The sequence below is a fragment of the Pyxicephalus adspersus genome, chromosome 4, assembly GCF_032062135.1.
Source record: "Pyxicephalus adspersus chromosome 4, UCB_Pads_2.0, whole genome shotgun sequence".
Classification (NCBI taxonomy): Eukaryota; Metazoa; Chordata; class Amphibia; order Anura; family Pyxicephalidae; genus Pyxicephalus; species Pyxicephalus adspersus.
Genome location: NC_092861.1, coordinates 72,480,268 through 72,506,839, shown reverse-complemented (window position 1 = coordinate 72,506,839; position 26,572 = coordinate 72,480,268). Strand labels below are relative to the sequence as shown.

General features: G+C 37.5%; 1 protein-coding gene across 2 annotated transcripts in view; it reads right to left on the bottom strand.

The window, feature by feature from the left end:
- Positions 1-734: 734 nt before the first annotated feature.
- ZNF292 (zinc finger protein 292) overlaps positions 735-26,572 on the bottom strand; it is a 37,087-nt gene continuing 11,249 nt past the window's right edge. For both annotated transcript variants that reach the window (XM_072408616.1, XM_072408615.1), the window contains exons 2-8: positions 19,871-20,025; positions 19,198-19,276; positions 16,737-16,872; positions 14,964-15,166; positions 13,488-13,624; positions 12,203-12,344; positions 735-11,115 (exon numbers count right to left, since the gene is read on the bottom strand). In XM_072408616.1, coding sequence (XP_072264717.1) covers positions 4,093-11,115; positions 12,203-12,344; positions 13,488-13,624; positions 14,964-15,166; positions 16,737-16,872; positions 19,198-19,276; positions 19,871-19,959 — 7,809 coding nt within the window. In that variant the 5' untranslated portion in view covers positions 19,960-20,025 and the 3' untranslated portion in view covers positions 735-4,092. The remainder of the gene's footprint in view (positions 11,116-12,202; positions 12,345-13,487; positions 13,625-14,963; positions 15,167-16,736; positions 16,873-19,197; positions 19,277-19,870; positions 20,026-26,572) is intronic.

Below are 26,572 nucleotides of genomic sequence, written 5' to 3'. Positions count from 1 at the left end.
CAGACTTCACTTTCGGCACACTTGACCCGGATGAGTGATTTAAAATAATAAAGCCAGGAACAGCCCAACAACTACTGACATACAGTTAAGTTAGGTCCATAACTATTTGGTCAGGGACAACTTTTTTTCTAATTTTGGTTCTGTACATTACCATAATTAATTTTAAATGAAACTCAGAAGCAGTTGAACTGCAGACTTTCAGCTTTAATTCAGTGGGTTGAACAAAAAGATTGCATAAAAATGTGAGGAACTAAAGCCTTTTCTTAACTTAATTGATAATGACATAACAAAGGAATTGCCCACACCAGCCCATGAAATAGCCTTTGAGCCAATTGTCCAATTACTTTTGAGCCCCTGAAATGAATTGATTGTGTAAAAAAAGTTCCTCACATTTTTATGCAATCTTTATGTTCAACCCACTGAATTAAAGCTGAAAGTCTGCAGTTAAATTGTAACTGAGTAGTTTCATTTAAAATGAATTGTGGTAATGTACAGAACCAAAATTAGAAAAAAGTTGCCTCTGTACAAATATTTATGGACCTAACTGTATTTCTGTCATTCCCCACTTCAAAACATATTACTAAGTTATGTCTCAGAAATATCCCTCATCATCCCTCAAGTATAAATCCATCATGTTAGTGCTGTGGGTGGCAAAAGTTGTGCCACAAGGATGCCAAAATTGAACAGCCGATTCGTATCAACCAATACAAAAACAGAATGACCAAATACAAATATAAAAAAGAAATGTGATTTTATTTAAGGCAATACTGGGCTACTTCACAAATTACCACCTTAAATATATACATTGCTTCACGTAACTGTACGTTTCAGGAAATATACAGAAATGTTAACACAGCATAGCATACATGGTTGTGCTGCCTTTCAGTTCAAATTGAGCATGGATAAATAGAAATGATTACCAACAAAGGGATCTGCACTGAATGCCAACCGCTGATGTAGCCTACATGTTCCAATTACACAAGATAATGGCATGGCACAGACAGACCCATACCATGAAACCACAAAGCCTGCCAATGAAATGTACTTCCACCAGGTTTATAATGCAACTAAATTCTGTTACCTGCAATCTAACCTTAGAAAATTGTGACTTCAAACAAGACTCTAAAGGAACAAATGTGGATGTGAATGGTTTTATTTTTGTTATATTAGTAATGCTGCTAAGCAGGTTATAAAATTAATTTTTGTCACATTGCACAGCCATTGGGATCACTGCTACTTCCTGGTTCATCTTTTCGGTTTCACCGTTTTGCTAACAAGGTTTGGAGCAATGGCGCAGGTTTATATTTCATTGAGCATGCTGGGCTTGGTTTTCAAGGTATAAACCTAACTAGGAAATGAGGATGCTTCCTTCCAGCTGCACAATGTAGCAGAGGTGTTTAAAATTACAAGATTGTCTGGACAGAATTCCAGACAAAGAACACATTAAGAGTATATTTGCAGTGTACCCTGAGTTAAGCTTTAACAGGAATTTAATTCATGACACTAACCATAAAACAAAGAGCCAAGTAGTGCCATGACAATACTAGTGGCAATAATACACACACTATCATGTAATAAAAGTTTTAACATTTTAAAATAGGTACGTTACTAATGCCAAACTAAATGATTTACATGTTCAACACTGTTGGTCTGAAGTGCTGCCAAAAGGGCTATCTGCTCAAAATTTGTTGGGTGAACTTGTTATAAACCTAGAATGGACATTATCAAGTGGCAAAGCAAGGTTGTAGCCTATTTATTAATGCAAAAATCACTAGACTTATTTAGGGAGATTTTACTCTTTGGCCTATGCCTCAAGTTTGGAATGAAATGTAAAAAACATTTTAATCCGCCAAACACAATGCAAAACTGGACACTGATCCTTAGTAATTTTAAAATATTCTGCGTGTAACATGAACACTTCTTGTACACTGTTCTGCTATACAGATATACCTCAGTATGTTGAAATGTTTAACAACCTTATATCTGTATTATATACACTTATGAAAAGTTCACCGAATATTAGTTACAATGTTACCATACTGACTTTCTAGTTTTATTTGTCAATGTACCATGTTAAATAGACAATCTCTATACTTGCAGGACAGTTTCAGTTGTGTGAACTCATCAGCAAAGATAAAAAAACATATCTATATTGTTTATAATAAATTGGATGAAGGTGAAAGTTTATCACTTTTAATATAAAGATTTCACACAAAAACAGTGATGTCTGGAGATTACCATTAACTGTGATTATTTTGCTGAGAGATCCCGGCAAAGTATTCTCTGCAGAACAAAATACTCTTAACTACAGAGAATAACTCATAGGTAACACTGGTACTATCTCTGCAAGACCTAAGCCTACACTATGCGACATTTGTATTCAATTAGAAGCTCAAATATATTCAATCTTATTACAATTGATTGGCAAGGGATTCTTTTTGCTGTATGAAAGCCATATGTCGTAATTGATAGTTCAATTTGATATACCTGTGAAACAATCACAATACCAATCAATTTTCTATCAAGGTGCTGGTACATTGAAATCTTGTTTGATTGTAATATCAATCGAAAATGGGGGGTTGAGGCGGGGGTAAGATCACATGATATATAAGCAATAGATCATGGTAAGAGAAGTGGTAACACTATGGTGTGATATATGCAATGGAAGCTGATCTCTGTACAGAGCCAGTAATTAAATATCAGTGAAAATGTCATACATCGTTTACTGATAGGCAGAATATTACACATCCGCATATACATCTCCTGCTGGACTGTAAAACAAAACAAAGAAAAAAAAAGAAAAAAAAGACTACGAATATTTATTCACTTTCTTTTTTGTAGGGGTGTGTATTGCAGTGCCTAAAATGTGTGTTATTGTAGAATTACTATTCAAACCAAGACTACCAAGAGAATGCACATTGCTTTATTAGAGCATATAGAAAAACAGATGGTACAACTTGCTTTCTTCTGTTGATTTGACTGAAATAGGTGGTGGATGTATAAAAAAAAAACAAAAAAACAAACTATATATATATATATATATATATATATATATATATATATATATATATATATATATATATATATATATATATATATATAGTGTGTTGAAGGACAGCATTATATGTCTTCACAGGATCTAAACTAAAAATGTGAATGTTTTTCCAGACACCTCAATATAGCAATCCAGGGGGAATTTCCAATCCTTGGAATTGAAAGTTTACGATTTTATAAATCCCAGCTGTAGTGTTGCAGTAGGAGAAAAATATACAATGGCTGCCACAGAAAATCGTTGCGTTAGACTGGACAAAACTTGCAGAAAAAAACCTACACAGCAGGTGTATCTACCTATTTTTGAATTAGTACAGAATCATTTTACAATAAGGAAGTAACGGGTCCGCTTGTAGTTTCAAGCTGAAAACCCCTTGAATCCCACACACTTTGATTTCAGTTCAAAAGCATTAAACATGTATGCTGTAAAGTAACAAGGTTTCAAGCATTTACACAATAAAAACTTTCAATATATGTTCTGTATATTTACATAAAATGTGCAACCCAAGGTAATTCCAATACAAATTTTCTTTTAAAAAAGTGATCACTTTGATTACAAATTAAAATCCAGAATATAAATGTGAATTTAATAGTTTACACTTAGGCAGCAAATGTTTTACTGTGATATTTACAAAGAAAACACAGAGGGCAAACAAAGAAACCCAAATATTATATACAAGTACATTGTTATACAGCTTATGTGAACTTGGTAAATATACCAAATATCACACACACTACACAAATTGTTAATTTGTGGGAAGGAAAAAATTACCAGTAGAAATATTGAACTTTTCTTATATATATATACAGAACTGAATAAACAATTTAAGTCATCTAGTCCCATAGGGATAAATGGAATAAAAACTATGCATGACTTGTGCCATGGCATATTTTTTTTAATTTTTTTTTCTTTTTTTAATTTTTGGCCATGTTAGGTCACTTGCAAATAAAAAAAACTCGTAAAAATACATTTATTTGCATGCTTGATGGTTTCTAGCTCACAATAAAAATGAACAAACTCAGAATATTCTAGTATACTCTCTATAAAGTGGATTTGCTATCTAGGTCTACATTTTGTTCTTTTGCAAAGCTTGCAGGTTCATCTTTAGGAACGGGGTGCTTTTTAAGAACCACAGCAGGTTTCAGTTCATTGAGCTGCTTCACAACAAGTTCAATGTAATCATTAAATGCCTCAACTAAAACAATCTTTACATTTTCTAGGTTGGGGAGCTGTGAAGGGTTAGAAAAGAGTAAATATATATCCGAGTCAGGTTCTTCATCATCAGACACATGCGCCTTTTCCTCCGTCGGTTGCTGTTCTGGCTCTGGGTTTATGTTTAAATGACTTTTCTCTACAGTTTTCTTTTCCTTAACAACAGATTCTTCAATAAACTTAAGAAATGAAACTTCAAACCCCATAGGTTTGAAAGAGCTCAGGTCGAATGCTGGTGTGTCTTCAGGAGTAGTCTCAGCAACTATGGTCTCATCACAGCTAAGTGCACTGCTAGATTCGGTAGACAATGTATCTGGTGTAACAACTTTTCTCTTTTTATTTGGTGTGGCCTGCTTTTGTTTATTGGTTCTTTTTACACCAACAGCAGTCCTTTGGGGCTCAGACTGACATGAACTTGTTTCCTGGAGGTCACTACTGACACAGGGGGGTGTCCTTGTGTGGCTTTCTGAGCCGGTGCTGTCCTCATTACTTAATTTTGAAATAAATAGTTCAGCGAGTTCATCCATCTCATCTTTGTCATTTTCACTCTGCTGAGAAGTGGAAATAATGGATTCATCTCCACTTTCAAGTATATTGTGGTTTGATTGTTTTTGCTGGGTGTCAGTTGATAAATCTGTGGTTTCTTTGATATCTGGTTTTGTATGGTCTACATCTTGTTCTGTACTGGGAGACTCCGTAACCTTAGGTGAGGTCCGTCTTTTGCAAACAACTAGTGCTTTTTTGTGTCTTGCAATAAAGGCCCTGGAAAATTTGTGGCATTTATAATGTCTTATAATATTGTGTTCACTAGCAACAACGGATGTACAACCATGTATCATACATGGATATTGTTTTAGAAAACTATCAGGGCATTCTGCTACTGCGGCATCTTTATCCTTCAAAGAATATGTATGCCTACCAAATTTCAGAGTAGAAGGTCCACTCATAATTTGCTCATTTTTCCTATTGACGTCTTTGTATATTTTGCTGCCTTTACATTTTTTTGTTTTAGGAACTACATTAGCTATTGTGCCACATTTTTGTTTCGGCACACTGGATCTTTCCTTTTGAATGTTCTCTTCTGTGTTTTCTTGATCACCAACACTTAATTTTCTTGGTCTGATTAAATGCTCTTTATGCTTCTCTTTGTGCTTGAGATAAATATGCCTAAGCAAATTAGACCGAGTAGCATAGACACGGTCACAGGATTCAATATTACACCTATACATTTCTTCACCATCAAATTTTGCCTGCTTCACTTTTAAGCTATGCGTTTCTTCAAGGTGTTCAATGTACTTGATGCAAGTTGTAAAAGTAGCTGTACACCGACTCTGATCACAGTTAAACTCTTCTACACTTGATGAAGAAACTATATTTTCAATTTCTTCTGCTGTCATCTCATGAAGTTTCACATAATGGTGAATTAAATTAGCAAAGCCAGAAAATATTCGAGAGCAATCATTTTCAGTACATCGGAACTCTTTAATGCCACTGTCTCCCTCCTCAGTTTCTTTTTTTAAGTCCTCTTCTGAGAATAGAGGAGGCTTTGACTTGTGAACAGCTTGATAATGAAGCATTAGGCTTTGTTGTATACTAAAAGCTGCTGTGCAACCTTGTTGAACACACCGATAGGGTTTAAAGGAAGTGGGTCCTTGAGTAACCTTGAGTTCTTTCGATATTGGCCTTTTGCGCTTGAGTTCTTTTTCCATTTGTTTTAATTTTGATCTTTGCTTGTTTTTCTGATTGAGTAGTGGACGTTGTGACTCTTTAACTGGCAATGAGGCAGGTGCCCTCACTTCCTCAATCTTTGGGGATACTTCAGGGATTGTGGGAGGTACTTCTCGATATACTAAAGAATCTTTTTTGAGCCCTTGAGCAATATCACGTGACTCTGTACAACGTTTCACTTCCAGGGTTCCATTTGCTATTTCTAAGGACGACAAGTCATTGTCATTAGCAGATTTTTTACCAGGAGGCCTTTTCATTTTTAATTTGACCATTTCTTCAGGTGTAAAATTATGCATTGTTTGACAATGGGCTCGAAGATTTGAATTTCTAGTAAAAGTTTTCATACATGAAGGAACAACACACCTAAAAGGAGCAAACTTTAGCTGATGCTTTTTGATCACTTCAAGCTTTTCAGACGTGTAGAAGTGAACTTTTGTATAATGTTTAAATAAAGCATCCTTAGTCATTGCACAATAATTACAAGCCTCCTCCTGGCAAACAAAAGGTTTTTCAATGTTTATATCAGTTAACGGTAAAGATACTTCAGAGGATTGTTCAGGGACAATACTGAGACTTGGATTGGGGACAATTACACTAGACATAATAGGCAACGCTTCGGTGGAGGGGCAATTCTCTTCCGATAACACATTTTCAAGCTTCACACTATCTATAAGCTGAAGGTTCTGTACCAAATTTATAATCTCGAAAACTTGGTCATCATACATGGAAGAAGTTTCTTGGGTTGGAGAGACTGAGCAGACAGGTATGTTCATTTTGGTAAGTGGGCTAACAGCAGTGCTAGCTGACATTACATTGTGCATAATTCCATGTAAATCATCATCTATACTACCATTTGCTGTGGTTTGACTTTGGGGCAAACCAGAGCAGGGTTCTGGACCAGCACTATTAATTGTATATACATCAGTGACAACAGGATTCAAACTATCAAATGTCTTCTCTCTATAGTCTTGGTGAATATTAAGGTTACCAGTGTCTTTGCAATGGGATGTGTTGGGTGGTAAGATTGGTTGCTTGCTTTTTTCTGGTTGTACAGAAAGTTGACTTAATGCTTGTGTTTCTGAGTTAGTCTTAAAGCTTTCATTTAGGCAAGACATGAGCAGTTCTTTGTCAGCATTGCTTAGGTTCTTCGCTATATTTTCTAATAATTCAGAACCATAGGTCATAAGGTTTGGCTGCATCTCCATTGACATTTGTAGATTTCCTCCCAAAGCTGCCAAAATATTTCTTGCTAGTTCCTGTGTAGTCTCAACGGCCACAGGTGTGTCAGGTTTCTTCTTTCTCTTAGAAGTGCTGCTTCTTTTCTTGGCAGTGGTTATGCAAGAACTACGAGGACTACTAATTACTGACACTCTAGTGCTGCTTACTTGTTTGGTTACATCATGGGTTTCAACAGCTGAATTAACCAAAGAATTTGGGCATAAGTCATTTTCAGTTTTTATAGGCTGCCCACTAGGAAGATGTATCCCAACTGAGCTATTAGCATAAACAGTGCCTAAACTTGAAGCACCTTGTAAACTCGCGTTGGTTGTTAGGGCATGTGTTTCAGCAATATTTGATGAGTCAGCTGTATTTATTTGTGGAGTGTTAGATATACAGTTGCTCAACATACTGTCAGAAGATAACTGTCCGTTGCCATCATTTTCTGGGGCTACAAAGTTTTGTTTAATGGCATTGGCTTTTTCCTCCTGAGGGCTTAAACCTGGATGTGAAAACTCAGGTTTAATATATGGAGCATTTTCACTTCCAGGCTGGCCAGATGGAAGAAAGTGTTCCGATTTAACAGTCACTTCAGGACTAAAAGTCTGCTGTGGCGGTATCTGCACTTTTTGGTTTGGACTAGATGACAGAATCATGCTTGCCAAAACAGAAGGCTGACCATCTCCCTGTGGAACTATTGGTGGAGGAATGCCATAATCATTGTGAGGCTTACAAACTGCTCGTTTTGACAAATGGCCACCTAATGATCGTGGATTAGTAAAAGCTCTATAGCATCTGCTACAAATAAATTTGCCATCTCTGATTATTGCAGGAAATTTTGCACGTGGGCTGTGCTTTACCTTTCTCTCTTTATTTTTTGCTGGCATGTTAGGAGCATTATTTTTGTCAGCTGAATTTGAAAGCATGCTAGATGATTTTTCCAAATTAAAGCTTCCATCCATATCTGTATTGTCAACTTGTTTTGAAAAGGATGCGTCTGCATCAATATCTTCTTTCATGAACACTGAATTTGTAGCTTCACTTCCAGTCAGAACATGGTCTGCACTTCCACCCAGCTGAGAAAACATTGTGTTTCCACTAAGTGAGGACACAACTGGCAAAGGATCATTTTCTGTTGGCATTGGAAGAAATGGATCAGACCCATTTTCAAATTTCATAGGCAAGACTTTTGCCAAATCCTCTATTTGTGAGTTTAAGCTAGAATTATTCAGATTTCCAACCTCGGTCCTCAACAGTGTTTCTGCAACATTTTTGGGCATTTCCTGGGGCAAAACAGTTTCTGTAGGACTCAGCAATGGGTTCACCAAGTTTTCAAATTGTGTTGGGAAGACAGAATTAGGAAGGTGTTGCAACTGATTACAGAAGTTGTGGTTTGCAGTGTTCTGTAACTGTGGCTGGATGGTAGGGACATCTGGTCCCAGGAGTATGGTGTAAATAGATTTCCCATCAGGGGGTGGTAACGATGTTCCAGGTTTTAGTTTCTTTCTATTTTTGCGCTCCATTTTAAAGAAATCATAATGTTCTGGGTGAGTGCTCTTCATATGTTTGCCAATGCTCTGAACAGAATTATATATGCGTGTGCATCCATCAACATTGCATTTGAACCTTTCATTTGGCGTTGCTGCAATAGGTGTTATTGGAGCATTACAGACAGGTGGCAAAACATTTGAGAGTGCACTGCTTGTTTCAAGGGACAATGATAAAATGTTTTCAGGTTTTGAATTTTCTTCATATCCAGGCATAATCAGATTATTTTCACACTGGTTAGATTGGTTGTGTACATTAAATGGGACCATGCTGTTTATTTGTTCTTGACCTTCAATTTGATTTTTACCAGCATTCATTACATCAGTTTGATCTATGCTTGAGTTATCTTGGCAGTTGGTTTTCCCATCCTGAAACAGTGACAACTGTTGGACTTCAAAAGCAGAGAGTGACATTTTTGACGTTTCACTGGCATTTTCTATATTTCCACTTGGAAGAAGTTTGTTTTGGTCTAATAGATCACGGAAGCCTTCAGGCACGGATGGCAGTTTGAAATTTCCTGAATCCCCTGTAAAAGCAGTGGAAGCCAACATGTCAGGCTTAGGTAGTATATTGAGATCATTGGATGGCGATGCTAAAACCTGAGTTAGCAAATTTGTCGTGGGTAAAACATTTGCAGCGGGTATGATAATTTGGTCTAACAAATGATCAGAATTTGTCACTTCACAGGTAGTAACAGCTGCCATTTTCTGTGACTGTAGTGAGGTTTCAGGTACAACAGGATCTTTATTTATTACAGAACCTGAAATGTCTTCTGATTGCAATGGCTCTAACTTAATGTTCACATTACCAGCAGGCAGCAATGGTTCCTGAACATCTTCACACTTCACATCTGTCCTTGTCGCCTCTGTCAACTCTGCACTTTGACTAGACTTCAGCTGTGTGGTTTCAGTAGCATGCTCACTCATGTGCTGTTCCAACTGATGTTGAGAACGAAAGATCTTTCCACAGCCAACATGCTTGCATGTGAAAGTATTATAGTGTTGTGCTTCATGGTCAAAAAGCATGTAAGCTGCAGAGAATATTCTCCCACAGTTGGGAAACATGCATTTTGCTTTAAAATGTCTATGTTCTTTTCGATGTGCCAATAAATCTGTGTAAGTCTCAAAGCTTGCCTTGCATTTCATTTGTATGCAAATGTATGGTTGGCTTCCACAGTGCATTTGTAAATGATCATTTAAGTGAGTAAGGCTAACAAACTGCCGTCTACAATACTGGCAAACAACTTTCTTGCTTTGTATCTCAAGGAAACGTGTAGCTTCTTCACTGTCCTTGTGCCCCCTCACATGAGCAATTAAATTTTTGAAGTACTTAAATCCCTTGTTGCAAAATTGTACAGGACAGGGGAACTCATTGACTGGTTTTTCAGGGTGAAAATTTCCTGACTTATCTTTGTCATCATTATCATCAGAATTGTCATTATCATTGAACACTATAAAGTCATCTGAATAAAAAGTGTTCTTTTTCACCTGCCTCTCTTGCTTTGTAATGGTTTCTGGTTTTTTAATTTTACAATCAGGCTCTTTTTTAGGTGACTTTGGCAATCGCTTGAGAGGTTTCATAGTTTCCAGTCTCTCTTTGCAGGATTGCTTAACATGCAACGTTACATGAGGAATAAAGGTTTCTTTAGTGGTATATTGTTTTGCACATATTGGGCAACTATAGGTGCCATCAATACAATGTTTTTGTGCATGACGGATGATCCTGTGACCGAGAAACTCTTTGTCACATAACACACAGTACTGCATGTAGGCTTGCCAATTTCGGAACCTTGCCGATACATATCCATGTTCTCTCATTTTTTTTATTGGTTTCTTTTTAGGCTTTTCATCGCTGACCTCTTGAACCAGGGCAGCATCAAAGCTCTGAAGTCCGTTTGATGTAGCGTCCTTAGCCAATTCCTGGTAATTATCCATTTGATCGTATGCTTCATTGTCATTCAGCTCATCGATAGAAGACACAATGGATGCCTGTTCTCCCATTAAAGCTAGGCATTGGCGCTTTAAAGTTTTCCAGTCCCAAAACTCTGGATCAAAAGGCCATCTGGTTTTCAAGACCAACAACAGTTCACACCGAAGCGAGTTTGGTACAGGAAGACTTTCCTCATCATATTTTTGGTCTGGCTGATTGTATAGCATTTCAACAGCATAGTATGCATCCACAGTAGGCTCCAAAAGGAACTCAGTGAGTTGACAGGCTCTCTTGACCTCCAGATCATCAGGTAATAAACAGGAGATTGTCTTGCAGATAGAAATTTTAACCTTGGCATTTTCACTCGACTCCAATCTTAGGGCTCGTACGCACAATTCAATACAGGTTGGAAGTCCTGCAGCTTCAGTCTGGATCATGCAGAAAAAAAGATGTCAGAACATAAATATTTTTAACAGCAGGAGGAAGATAGGAACTTTACTGTACACTTATCACTACATACAAAGCAGCATATACAGCCAGCATTAAATGTTTGTAAACATATGTAAACACATCAATTTGATACGGTTACTTGTCTTAAAGTTATATATTACTCTAAATATCCCATGGCTCTGTCCATCCCACATTGAGAAACAAGTGCTTCCATTTTACATTTTTAAACTAGCTTCTCCGCCAAATGTCAATGCCATGTGACCTAGCACGGTTTGATCTTGTGGCTGAACTTTTCTCTGCAGCTATCTGCTGTGCCCAGCTCTGTAAAAAGTACTGAAAAGGGTAGCAAATGCCTGGAGGCAGCTGGAAAGCACTAGCTAAAGTAGCAGTGCCTAAAAATTTTCAACCAAAATTCTGTATTTTTTTTCAGTAGAGTAAAATAGGTTGCTGTAAGAAACATTTTCATGTCTCACAACTCATGCTTGTAGGCATATTTAATTGTGCAATGTATCTGAGGGAAAAATTCAAACCAAAATGACTAAAAGATTTTTAGAATATATTACACACACTAAAATGATATTCTCATAGGTTATGAGTACATACATAGTCAAAAGATTTTAGTAATGTTTTGAGTAAGAGTAGAAAAGGGCTAAAACCTGTTAAAACTGTAAAATGGTCCTATATCTTATAAGTAGTCTTTTTTAGTTCAGGGGACAGTAGTTAAAAGACAAACATTTGGTTTATTAGGAATACCTAAGATGGAGCATGTGCAAAAGGAGTAGCCAGGAGCCTCCTGGTATGAGTGCCGTGGGTATCCCAGGAGGCTCTGCACTCCCATTCTGTCTATATCCCCCCAATGATAAAGACAGACGGGGCGTTACTCCAAAAAAAGGTAATTTTTACTTTAGGTAAAAGGATTGTCTACCTTTTTATGTAAATTAAAAATTTTGGAGATAGGCCTGCTTTAGGTTTCTACTGAAAAAATTTAAATTTAAATATTATAGCAATAATTTATTCATATTTGAAAATCTAAAGAAAAAAAAAAACTATTGCGCAATCACTTACCTCTGACTGAATAACCTTGATAAGAAAGAAGATATGGTACACGGTTTTTGTCAGCTGAGACAGTTGGCGACAAATTTCCAGATACACCTGGATAGATGGTTCAACCCTTCTTTGTAGTTTGCTCCAGAAAAGTGTTAATTCCCTGTAAAACAGATAAATTAGTAAGTTTTTTTTTTTTTTTAATTTTCTTATTAGTTAAATGACAAACAAATTTGGGATAGGCCTTAAACCTATGAAGAAAAAATATTGAATGATTCTATTGCCTATTGAATGCGAGATCCAATCACTGAAACTAAGTTGTTTCTAACACACTCAGCCATGGAAATATTGCAGAGAGCCAATCACACTCAGTTAAGCTCTTTTACCACTGTAAATGGTATAGTACTATAGTAGGGGTTTTAAGAAACTGACTTCTCTAAGACAACACAAGCCTGTGCACTGTAGGCCAAGATGCACTGACCGTGTTCTGACAGTTCTCTCTGATGGCAAATATATATATGATCAAATGATAGGACTAGTTTTTAATAACTTCTTTTTGTGCACTAAATAAAACATTCTAGCAATTTTTGTAAATCCATTGGTAAAAACCAGTATCACGTTGTCAGAGCACTTTGGAAAAGACATTTGCAGTATTTTGTTTGGGTATGCTATGTTTTAATCTCTTTGCGATAACTGCAATAACTCAAAATGTGTGTACAATAAAAATGCACTTTAGTATTACAGATATTACAGAAAAATAGTAGCTCCTGTTTTACAGATCTCCCTGTACAACACTGGGCAGAGGTTACCTGTCTATATAAACCAAGCATCATTAAGAGAGTAAATTGTTTTTCATGCCAATACTCTGGGACTAAAATTCCTGCTACTTTAACATCCTACTGGATTTATGGCACCAGCTTCTTCCCTAAGTTGCTCTTAATTACTTTGTCACTAAAAAATGTTAGTTGCCAAAAACAAGCATAAATAATAAAAAAAATAAAAGATGTAATAAAGGATCAGAATACGATTTGATTTTTTATTTTAAGGGAGCTAGTTCATACAGGCCACCCTGTGATTCCTATTTCCAGGATGCTGTGTTTGTTTTGCTAGAGTTTACTATACCTTATCAAAAAAAAAGAAAAGAAAAAAGTGGATGTTTAAAAACAATATGGGAGATGCTTTAATTTGCTTTTTTATCTTGGTGTACCCTACATGACAAGAAGAGGTTAACTTTCAGACAGAAGTTCAACATTTCAAACCCTGCTCTTCTCTGTCTAAAGTTCTGATCAATTAATTCACAACTTACCAGGCACAGTACATTTCCCCAAATTGTAGTTGGCGGGAAAGAAATGCTGCACACAGTATAAGTGAGGTTTTCTCATCCCCCTCCGACTCCAGATTACAGATCATTTCCAATGCATCTTTACAATCTACTTTGGCAATCTAAATAAAGAGAAAAAAAATGAACACCAGAAAAATGTAGGTAATTTTAAATACATGAAAGCGCAACTATATCCAAATTTCAAGAACATATTAGCTATACAAAACTGCTCTGTAAAAATGCAGTGTTCTTCCCAGAATCTGCACAATGCATGCAGTATCCCTATGTAACCAGTGTGCCTCTTGCAAGCTTAACAATGGGTCACCAGCAGCCCCATTATTATTTGCCAAGCAGCAGGATGTGTACACAGCCCTGTATTTAAAGAGCAGTGTCTATCATCCTGTGTCCACTCTGCTGCCTTGTATTTAATAGTGCCTGGCAATGATGGTGGCACTGTGGGAGGTTTCCTTACCTTGGATACTCTGTAGTATACATTAGGAATTGGAGAAAAAGGAATATGTCTACATATACATGATCTGACCACATCATATTTATGCCATGATGGCGCCCACAGTAGTTTCTACTCAGTGTGGCTACATGAGAACACAAGGGATGGAATAGCACTCCAATCCTTGGTGTTAAGAGGCATGCTATCCACATGATGGGTGCTGTGACCAGCCAAGGGTACTGCTTTAAACCATAAGTGTGCCATAATATTACATGCCTGATTACCCCATCAAGATGGTAACAGGATAATGACATTATATCTTGGTTGTTGTAGATAGCATCATTAATATTATCTGTTATTCTTCTAGACACACCCATTTTAGTTTGGCCATCCCAAAACGAAATTAAATTTCTCCCGACTACATTTTAATGCCACCTGGCTGGAAACATTTTCAGGGGAAAACTGGGGAGTCAATTCCTAACTTTAATATTATCAGCACATGATGTGCTGACAATTTTAGGAATACGCTCTCAAAAGTAGTATAGAGGTAAAAAAAAAAATTAAAGGTTGACCTAAACTCAAACATCAGACCCAGTATTAGATACTTATTTTCACTTTCTTGCACTCGAAGATCAGCCCCCCTTAGAGGCACTGGATGTGTCAGCTAGAATTTACGAAAAATAAAACTTTTAATAAATGTATGGAAACGGCCATCTTGTGTGTGGCAAATGGTCATGTCATCCAGTCCTGATCTTCTCTGCCCACAGCCCTCCATCACTGTTAAAGCTCCACCCAGGCTCTCTAACCGGTCAGTGTGCTGTCTTCTGTGATTGGTTGGTGCGGATGTCATAGATACAGAACTGGTCACCACCACAACACAGATTAGGTAATCCACTGCCATATCAGACAACAGAGAGACAACAAGGAACATATGAAAATAGCAGGAAAAAGAGTTGGGATTGCCTCTAAGCACAGCACATAGAGAGGGAGGAAAAAAAAAAACCATAACAAACCTCTTCTATAAGCTTTATGTTTGGAGATGCTGCACAAAGGCATTTTAGGTATAATTGTTTGAAGTGTCCCTTCTTGCTCATATCTGGGTGGTCGGAGCATAATTTTGCCAGGTAGGTTGCCTCAGCCACTTTGCTAAGTTTAAGAAGTCGCTTAACTCGCATCTCAAGTAGCAATGGGCCTTCCAAACACAGAAAACTATCCGCTGTGGAAAGATGTAAGCCAGCTTTAGACACAGAAATATAGCGGTGTAAAATAAACAGCTATACAACAGCAATAACTTGGCATGCTGCACAAAGGGCAAAAACAAAAAAGACATATCCATAGCTAAGAATTACGCAAAATTTTGATAGGAATACAGTGTTCTCTCCAGCCCCTTTTAGTCGGGTGCAAGACCCAGCACTTTTCAGTAACCTGTTTTTAGGTGGTTACTGAAGAGTTGGGTCACAATACAGGGGGCTGCCAACCGCCTACTATTTCTTCCCACCCAGCTTTAAAAGAAATTCTGGGTTGAACACTAGGAAGTGTTTCCAAATGTGATGCCATAGTCCTTCTGCAATCTTCCTGTAAGGTCACAAGTCAAAGAGAAAATTGTGCCTTCAAATTAAAAAGATATGTAAATCCAAGAAAAAAAAGTGTAATATTGAATTTTAACAGTGCTCAGGTGAAGTGCATGCATTATTTTTCAGGCTGAGAACATCTTCAGCAAGTACAGAAGTTACCTGTTAATCTTGCTAGAAATGCAGTTCTTTAAACTACTACTTTCACTCTTACCTTCCCCAAATGTAAAGAGGATAAACAGAAACCATTTACAGTTCTGATTGGGCAATACCTATGGCTCCCTCTATAGAAGCAGTGTAAGGGTGAGAAAAGCCCGCCAGGGAGATGTGTTATTTTCTAGATCGCCATGTCAAAATAAACTAAAACAAAATTCCAATGTATATTTCTTATAAACTCAATGCAGAAAAAAAACACAAAAAGCCTAAACTACCTAAAAATCAATTTAATTTAATTCCAGGAGAGAAAAAAAATCCAGGAGAAAAATGGCTACCTAAACCACCCCTTCTGGCAGCAATGGTCATGCTATAGTCAAAAACAAAGCAACTCCTGAGAGCCTTAGCCGTTGAATCTGGCTTGCAGTCTTTTTTCCTGTACTGAAAATGGTTGAAATCCACAGAAACAGCAAATGCAGGTGTTGTGTTAAGACAATTGGGAATTAAATCATTACATTTTACAGGGTAACACAATGGATCTATCATTATTTCATCATTACATTTTGGTTACCTTTTTTACAGCATATGGATCTCCTTGCCAAAACAGATGCACTGCTTGTTAAAGCTACACAGAGCTAACGTCTTCTCTTCTAGAATTAATTTTTGTAAACTACAGAGTTTATCTTTTAAGATACATAATATGTAACAAATAATAATCGTTGCCAGTAACCTTACAGTTTCTGTGAATATGTAGTGCTGTGTTGCAGTCTTAAGCCCTCATATGAAACACAATACCATACGATTACAGGAAAGGAAGCCTTGGCATTCTGTTTGTCAGTGCAATTATCTTAATTGAAATTAAGCTTTATGGTATGACCTTCGTATCACACATTATCAGATTTAAAAGGCTCACATCAATGATCTGGCTTGCACAAGCTAAGGAAATAAGATTCAGTAGTCCAGCACCTATGACTCTTTAAGAAAAAAGATGCAAATTGTTACACCTAAAAATCATCTGAAGAACAGGAGTAATCACAAAAAATGAAAAAAAAAAAAAGTTACCCTGGCAGGGGTCCTGGATTTCATTGTTAAGGATCTTGGCCAAAACTGGATCCTTCCACACACCAGCTTCTTGAGACATGTTGCACAAGATTAAAAGCTCATGGCTGCCATTTTCAGTTAACCGCTCATGAGCAGCCTAGAAAAGCACAATAAATGAAGCTTAATAATTTTAATAAAACTAAAAATGACATTCCAATTCTGAAGAACAATGGGTATTTATACATCATACTGCCCTACAATAATGTAACATGGTCATGTTTGAATCCCAATGCCGTGTTAACATGGGAGCGTGGGAACAGGTAAACAGATCTGGGAAAGGATTGCTTGATGCCCAAAAATCGCTAAGATCTAGTATAGAATGACAGCTCCTCAGATCACAGTGTGAGGATTAGATTTCTGGCTGCTGGTCCAAGCTGCAGGACATGTCCAACTCTTCTTGTAGTATTGAACAGAACAAAAGAAGTGATAGCTGTACTTCAGGATGAAAATCAAAAGTTCTGTTCTGTTAATTAAAAAAAAAAATGTAATAAAAAAGGCCTGTTTTAATACATGTCCAAACTATATAAGTCCTCTTAGTGTATTTCACCCATCTCACATGGAGTTTCTATAATTAAGCCTGTGAGCTGGGTGACTTCCTAAGCAGGTTAGGATCTTTTGAATTGTATCCTGGACTGCAGCTATTACATCTTTTGTTCTGTGCAGCTGCTAAGATCTAGCGCCTTGTAGCTAGAGTAGAAAGAGCAATTTTTAAATGGACTCAGGCAAAGGAAATCCGAATTTTCTCCTGGGAAAGAATCTAGCCTAAGGCTACGTACACACTTGCAATGTTTCTCGTCAGATAATCCGCTCAGGGCCGATATCAGACGAGACTCTGGCGTGTGTACAGCGCCCGTTGTCTGAACAACTTTCCTGGGGGATCCACGGACGACAAACGATTTTATTGGAAGTGAAGGGGGAGAGCGCAAAGCAGGGTGCCGTTCCGTGGTTCTCCCCCTCCCCTCTCCATAGAGCAGAACGGTGCTGTATGTACAGCACTCGTTCATGCATCATGCACTTATTTGTCGTTAGAAAGGATCATAATTGCAGGTGTGTATGCAGCCTTAAGCTGCGTACACACTGCCAATTTTTGTCGTTGGAAAGGATCTTTCACGATCCTTTCCAACGACAAGGGAGTGCACGATGCATGAACGGTGCTGTACATACAGCACCGTTCATGCTCTATGGAGAGGGGGAGAGCGACGGAGCGGCACCCTGCTGCGCGCTCTCCCCTTCACTTTCATTAGGATCGGCTGTCGTCCATCGTCCGTGGATCCGGCAGGTCGGTCGTCCGGACGATGGACGACACCGACTGTACACACGGCAGATTTTCGCCCGATAATTGGCCGATGATCGGGCGATAAAAATCTGACGTGTGTACGTAGCTTAAGATGTATCTAGGACCAACCTAAATACAAGTGATAAGTACATACCAGCAATGATTTCCGAAGGTTCAAGGAAACAATAGGCAAAAACTGAATCAGGCTGGTTGATAAGAGCTTATCTTGGACTCCTTGTTTTTTTTTTTTTGTTTTTCCTGTAGGCAGCAATGTTACCTAAAGGTTAACTACTTTCTTTGTTCCTAAATAGACAAGTAACAAATGCATTGCTGCCAGATGTAAAACTGAAGTGTCTAACTTTCCATTTTTTTACATTATATACATTTACATATTTTTAGTGAAGGATTAGGGAAGAACACAGGATTATTTTCTGATCTGAATGATTAGCTAAACTACAGCCCCAGTGTTATTCTCTGTGCAGCCTGTCTGATGCTGCACAGCATTCTTTTTATGCAGCCAGCATGTTTAACAAGCATGCGGACAATTCAGTAATAACGCAATAATTTATAAGTCAGAAATAAAAATGAAGGCAAAATCTTTTAGGCAACCAATTTCAATACTTTATTTTTTAAAATCTTGCACCTCAAAATTATCTAGTTAGCCAGAGGAAAGGTTTCTTTCATATTTATAATGTCCTTCAACTTCTTAAATCACTAAACAGAATAAAGTTTGTCCAAGAGTAGGCAGTATAGGCCATTGAAGCCCCATGCAAAGCTGGCCTTTAACCTACATAGGTTCAAAATGTATATATGTTACAAACAAAAACAATCTGAGCCTAACATATGCTAAATAAATACATAAAACAGGCTGTTAAAATTGCATGGCAAAACAATAAAATAGTTATTAGACATTACTAAAACCTATTTCTTATTAAGGTTATCTTCATTCAAAGGCAATCAGAGAAACTCAGGTGTAGCAAAACATAATTTATCAGAAGGTGAAAGTATCAATGGGTGAGAAATGAAGACAAACCGACACCTTGACCTAAATGCCAGATTCCCTTTAATGACCAATTAAAAGATTATCTCCTGCCTTTTCAAAACTCAACATTATATGCTCAAATACTTTCCCAGTGCACGGGATACCTTAATGGAGCCTTGAAATTTCTGCCAATGATCATCCGGTAACTCTTGAGGCAAACATAAAAGGAGTTCAACACAGCTTCTGTGGGGTGGGAAAAAAAAAGGTTTGATAAATATATTGATATTAGCTACATATTAAGGATTTACAGAGTTCTTCGCAAGTCTTATTTAACAACAGTATCAGTGAACAAATCATACACGTTCTGTAATTAAAAACCAACATTCGTTTTTTCCTTGAGCAGAAGTGGACTTGATAACTTGACAGCTATTTGAATCACTTTACTCCAAACGGTGTGTGATTTCTCTGCCACCACCCACAAGATCATCATAGTGGAACACACATCTGAGCTATTTTACATTCTATTAACAACAGTAGAATGGACTTTAAATTTTGTGTGTAAAATGGTGGCGCAACTGTGGCATCAAACATGAGAAAATTTTGGTAAATTGGTGGGAGGCTCAATACAAACTAGATACTAGCACATTAGGTGAAATGTCTGACAAGATTAGGGGTCAGGGCTGCCTTATCAGAGGTGTAATGTTACTGCCATAAATGCAAAAGTGTAAGGAAAAACAATTGTACTTTTGCCTGACACAAATGAACTTACAGGATCCATCATTTTCATTCATAAAATGATGGATGGAAAGTATTTTTTTCTGCTACAAAAATACTTACAAAGCTAGCCGCTCAAGTACCAAGCCAACATTTTCACACTGTGAGGTAAGGTAGGGTCGAGCATTCGAGTAACTATGAATGGCGACCATGTACACTTCCAATAATGGCAGAGAATCTTCTGAGGCTTTCCACTTTTCAGCAAATTCGAGAAGAGTCTGTTGGAAAATAAATAAAAAAATGCATTTTTTTTTACAAACATGCAATTGTAAAAAGGACAACCTGTTACCAGTAAATCAATTTCAGATGTTTTCAAAAAGAAAAAGAAAGGCCACATAAGATATCCCTTTCTATAACAAAGCAAAATGCAAGCAACTGTTCAGGTGTGGTAGCTGCATTTGTTTTCTTTTGGCAAATCCAGACCTGCCAAAATGTAGCTCCTGATGTCTGGCACTTTGCCAGTTGCTCAGTCACCCACACTTCTGTGTTGACCAGTCTGCACAACTGACAGCTGGAAGCAGCGGCTCCCTCCATTAATTTTCAATGGCAGTTCAATGGCAAGTTGTAACCACATGCCCAGTCTGGAAATAGTCATTGGGCTTTCCCTCCATTATTTTACCTGGTAACACTTCCTGTCTCTGCTGGATTACAAACCTGCCTTTGTTCTACCCCATTACATGGTGGCTGAAAGGGTTAATAGTTTACATAACAAACACTTCTACGCAGCTCACAGCAAGTGACAAGGATATAAGGCACTGGTAACTTGCAATATATCATGCTGGGTCAAAGAATGCATTTACAGTGCTGTACGCTATAAAGTAACACACCAGGAAAGAGGAATCTTTAAAAGTGGCCTGATTTGTGTTCACCGTGTAGGCTGTTTGGAAGGAATATTTTAGGTGGTTGCCCAGGATTGACCTGAAAAAAACAGTTCGATGTCACACATACTTGATAAAACACTAACTAGAGTTTAGTATTAAAGTGAAACTAGTCCCACTTTTAACATTTGCATTTTAGTTGAGTATTGCAGAAAGCAACAGGCGATGTCCCTTCTGCACATTCAGGGACAGCCATTCAAGATAGCCAAAGATCGTCTTCAGGATGTACAGAAGGAAATATGGCCATAATATGCAAGTGTCCTGCAATGAAATGGGGATTGGTAATCACAGTTCTGCTTTAAATACAAAATATTTAACAAATGAAAATGTAAATAAAATTGAAATTAGTCTGTTTTTTAAAGAATCTATGGTAAAAAAAAGGAGGCGAAAACATTATAACGCAGGTAGTTCAAAAAATAAACTAAGACATAGCAAGGTTTTTACAATTCATTGAAGATTTTTCCAGTAGGTCTACAGAAAGTCTAAGGTAGCCCAAAAGGAGTCAATATTTAGGCTAAACTTAGAGACTTATGGTCTTTCTTATCAATATTTTGGTGGCAATGCGTATTGACAACCCATGCAAAGCCAACAAAAATAAATTAAAAACACCATGTTAACTGCTAAAAGGCAACGACTACTGTTGTGTAGTTTTGTTTTACAAATACATTATGAAGGAACAGGCCACCAATTGATCCAGTTCCCACAGCACTTTTTTTCTAGAAAAGTTTGGGCTAGTTGACACAGCCAGTGAGGTTGTGGTTACCTGTTTTCCATGTCTGGAATCTGTAGTTGTAGAGTTGCTACATGTAGTATCTCACTCATGCCTTCCCCACCTATAAGAAATGAATGGGGCGGTAATCAGCACATGCATAAAACTAACATGACAGTTGGGGCTGCCAAACAGTTAAAAAGGTCCTCCAATTTGGTGATTGCATTAGTTTTGATAAAGTCATACAGTGATAATCAGTCTTCCTGTTTGACTCCTATTAGTTGTAGTTAGTTCTACAGCATGTTGCATCATTGTTCTTTTTCAGAAACCTTGGGTTCCTAAGTTAGGTTACAGCAAGGAAAATCCAATTCCTTAACCAGTATGGTAACTTTAAAAAAAATAACATATATTTTTGTTGTTTGTTAACTATAGATGTTTTCAAATTAGCCTTCAATGTGATATTGCTAATTGCCTTAAACACTGAGATATGATATAAGCTACAATAGCAACAAGCCAGTAAAATTCAAAGACTTTTTACGTGAAAAGGAGCAGAAAAGCATATCCACAAAAAAAAAGCAGGGGAAAAGACTACAAGGAAAACACATTGGTAGCCCTATTGCACGCATATTATATACATTTTACAAGATGTAGGGTTTTTAAAACAAACTCTTACCATAAAGATTATCATATTGTAATCAACACTTCCTTTAAATAATCTAACCAGAAGTGACAATTTCCTTAAAAACAAACCTGTCATGATAGAAATATGGCAGCTGCCCTATATTATTCTTTTTCTAAAAAGAAATGATATAGTCAGTAAGACTGACAGGCAACTAGCACTTTCCAAATAGGATGTTGGCAATTGTAGGTGACATGATTTTTTTCATAACAGGATTTCCTCTTAACTAACCAGATAGCAAGATAAAATTATTGCACACTCCATACTTTGGACCATACTCCAAAAATCAACATTCAGCTACCTAAACATTAGAAGCCAGCAATAATGATAGGGGCAATAATCTAAATTATACAGTTTGTACCCCACAGCAGCCAAATAGCCAATCATCATTGTCTGCCAGAATTATGCACCTCAGACTAATACCAAACCATGGATGACAGGAAAATGTTATAAGGGTTCAGTATCACCTTCATCAAAAGTGAACCAAAGTACTAATGTCAACAAATCAAGGATTTTTTTTTGTTACCGGTAAAACAAATTTTAACCACTACATTGGCACTTAGTAGTGAAAGGAGGTAACAGCATTTAAAGAGAATCCGGTAATGCACAGACAACTGCATTGGTAGAGCTGACTTTATGCTCCAGAATAGTACCACTGCATCACAAAAAAACTTCAGCAAAAACTGACCCCTACATGTTCGGGCCTTACCTGTCCATCTACACCTGGATTGTTCATTACTGTCCTTAACCTTGGCTGGAGAGGGAGTAGTAGATAAAGCATAATGAAATCACACTCCCTTCTCTCAACCTAATCACTCATAGTGGTAGAAAAGACAGCAAATGTGCACCTTCACTCCCTGAGCGACAGCAGATAAATATTAAATCCTTTGCAGTATGGGAGAATATACACAAAGGTAGTTATTTCAGGGGCTTCATAAGATCTCCCTAAGTATCACATCCACTCAAATACTGACATAGAGGGGAGATTATGTACAGAATCCCACCAACAAATAGCTTTTAGAAAAAAAGGCACAAAACAGAGCTATTTTTTTTTTTTAACATAACATAACTTTTTTTTTTTTTAGATAAAACCATTAAGAAAAATCACATAAAAACAAAAGTGTAATATCCACAGTTAGAAAAATGTAAAAATCGTAATGAAAATGGTGAGAAAAAGAAAGTATATCCTAAGTCTAAGGTTTTGCTCATAATTTCATTAACAGGTTTACAAAGCTTAAGTCACAACTCAAACAGTGTGTGAAAAATTAGGTACACCTAACCACTTGATTAGTAATTATGAGAGTAAGTAGCACCCAGGTGTTGCTAATCAAATGCATGTGATTAATTGATCATCAGCAAATGTGATCACCTATAAAAGCAGAAGTTTTGGCAATGTGCTTGTCTGGATTATTTAAATTCTAAAACAATACAGAAGAGGAAAGAAATAGCAGTGATTTTAGGGAAGCAATAGTTGATGCCCATCAATCTGAGAAGCGTAAAATATACAATTTCCAAACCATCTGAAGTCCATCATTCTACAGTGGCACACCATTCTCAAGCAGAAAATATGCAAGACAGTTGCCAATCTTTGTAGGAATGGAAGTCCCAGGCAAACTCACCCCAAGATCAGATTGTTCAATGCTCAGAAGAATTGCAGAAACCCCAAGAGCTTTATCTCTGACTCTACAGGCCTCTGCATGATAAATGTTAAAGTTCATGATATTTCCATGAGAAAAAGACTGCACAAGAATGGCTTGTATAGAAGGGTTTCCAAGAGAAAGTCTCTTTTTTCTAAAACAAACATGGCAGAACAGCTTAGGTTTGCAAAGGTGCACCTTTTAGGCAGCAGAGACCAAAGGAGAGAATTCTGACCATAAGGCACTGCACCACAAATGGCAAAAAACAAACAGCATATCAGCACAAACACCTTATACAAACTGCCAAACACTTAACACAGGGCTAAGGATTTGGGCTTGTTTTGCAGATACAGGACCTGGATACCTTGCAGCCACTAAACTTCTCTGTATACTAAATTATACTAGAGTCAAATGTGAGGACATTTATCCAACAGCCACAACTTGGCTGAAATTGGACATACAACACCACAATGATCCTAAACCAGGGATCACTAAATTTACCGGCTCTGGACCTCACATGCGTGGGGAGCCGTGTGTCACTAGAAGGGGAGGAAACTTCCCCCAAAGTGACCTAATGATGCCAGAACCCGCCCACTCTCCCACCACGAATCTGAGCCTGAGATGGAAGAGCGGGCAGGTTGTGTTCAGAGAGACACCTAGCATACCTCCCTGAGCCTGCGAGCCAATCTACAAAAGACTGTAAGAAAAAAGTATAATTTGAGGTGCTGCAAAAGCCCAATCAAAGTCCAGACAAAATCTAAATGCTCTGGCAGGACCCTTAAGAGAGCTGTGCATACACTAATACCTGCAAACCTCTGAACTGAAGCAATGCTGTAAACACGAGTGGACAAAAACTCCTCCACAGTCAACCAAAAATAATTACCCTGTATACCCTTTTATGTAAAGTAAAAATTTTAGTGATATGTGATATATGCTTTAAACTGACATCATACAAAGACTGAAGCCCTTTGATTTGGAGATGAATAATCGGGTAATAAAACATTGTCAACATTTATTTATTGCTATTTTGGGTGTTTATAAATATTGTTCAGGCCTGGAAAGATGTAGCCTGTTTTTAACTATGGTAGGTGCAGATATACCATTCTGTGCAAGGCGACAGCAGGGCCAGAACTACCACAAACACCTTATTTCAGTTTTTCAGTATCGCTCAGTGGTCACAATCAGTTTATAAACTCTGAGACTCTCACCCACCCCAATTACTGTGCTGGTTTGACAGCAAAAGGTACTGAAACTCTATTTGCCCCATTTATGCTGTAGGGGCAGCCAGTTTCAAGTTACTACATATATAAATTATGCACATGGGTATTAGATGGAAGGAAGAAAGCGGCAACCACCAGTGCAACCTCACCATCCATCTGAACATAGCTTAATTTACCACTTCCCTACAACATTAATTCCCAGAACCAGATTTGGGTTACAGAGTCAGCAATTGCCCACTGGTAACCTGTCCCAAAAATATAACCAGGAGGCAGTGCGTATGTCTGTTAAAGCCCCGCTGGCCTAATAACTGTTGTTGGCTCTGGAAAAGACATCCTAGTCATTTGGTATTCTTTCTAATCACTGTGGAGACCGGGGATTTGTTTAGCCCTGGAATATGTAACATACTACACAGGGTAGAGTGAAGCACTGATTTACATATACATATCAGACAGGAATAAAACCAACAATCCATCCCAACAATGAAGAAACATGTGGCTTGTTGTACTCAGTAAAAACTCTACACATGACAGGGTCGGCATTAGATCCTGTGCTGCCACATATTAAAAGACCAGGGAAAACTATAACTTTAGTGATGACTTGTGCTCCAGGCAAGCAAAACACAAACACATTGGGAAAATTTCTTTTAACTTCCTGTTTTAGTACTCAATCAGGAATGAGAAGTAACTGCTTCAAACAATGACAAATACAACAGTGATAATGTCTGAAAGAGGAAACCATGTTCACTCAAGCTAGAATAAAAATATTTTTGTTGGAATTCCAGTCACAAATATCCTATGTCTATAACTTGACTGTAAATGTACCAGTCCAGTGTGACTGTGTGTTTATTGTGTAACTTGTATGAGAATTTATCTAGCACTGTAAAGGTTGACCAGATTGCTATACAATTCATACATTCAAAATTACAGTTGTCACTATAACAGGTGTAAAGGGTAAACCATGCAAGGTTACATCTGTTCCAATGACAACTGTTAGGGAAAGATTTCTTCTCACTTTTCTCCAGACCCAATAAGAATAGAATAGAAACGGATAAGAGTGTTCAACACTTTCTTTGACCTAACTAAAAAATAGGATTTGGATTGTGTTTTACAATTAAGGCATCTGAGTTTCTAAAAAGAAAAACAAATAAAATATTATGATAACAAATATATACGAATAAAATATTGTTTCAGAAGTTCACACTACCTAATCTAATTCCAGTTCGCAGCATCATTTTAACACAACCACAGCGTAGACTTTATTCTTCACCTTGGTAAATCTGATGTGTAAACATACTTTCTGTCTGTGGTGACAATACTTAGGCACCGTCTTATATTTATGGAGGTGCAGTACTGACCCCTAAGACAGGACTACAAACCCTCTCCCTGTTCCCCATAGTATAGGTAATAAATGTGTTCTGTAGTTCTCGGATGGCCAAAAAAAAACATCTTAAAGCTACGTACACACTTCCAATTATTATCGTTGGTAAACGAACGAAGAACGATCCTGCACGATATCTGCGAACGATCGCATAGCACCGATCCTGTACATACAGATAACGACACGATCGTTCGTAGATATTGTACACACAATAGATGCGATCGTTTGAGCGATACAGGAAGTGACGTGCACGACAGGAAGTGA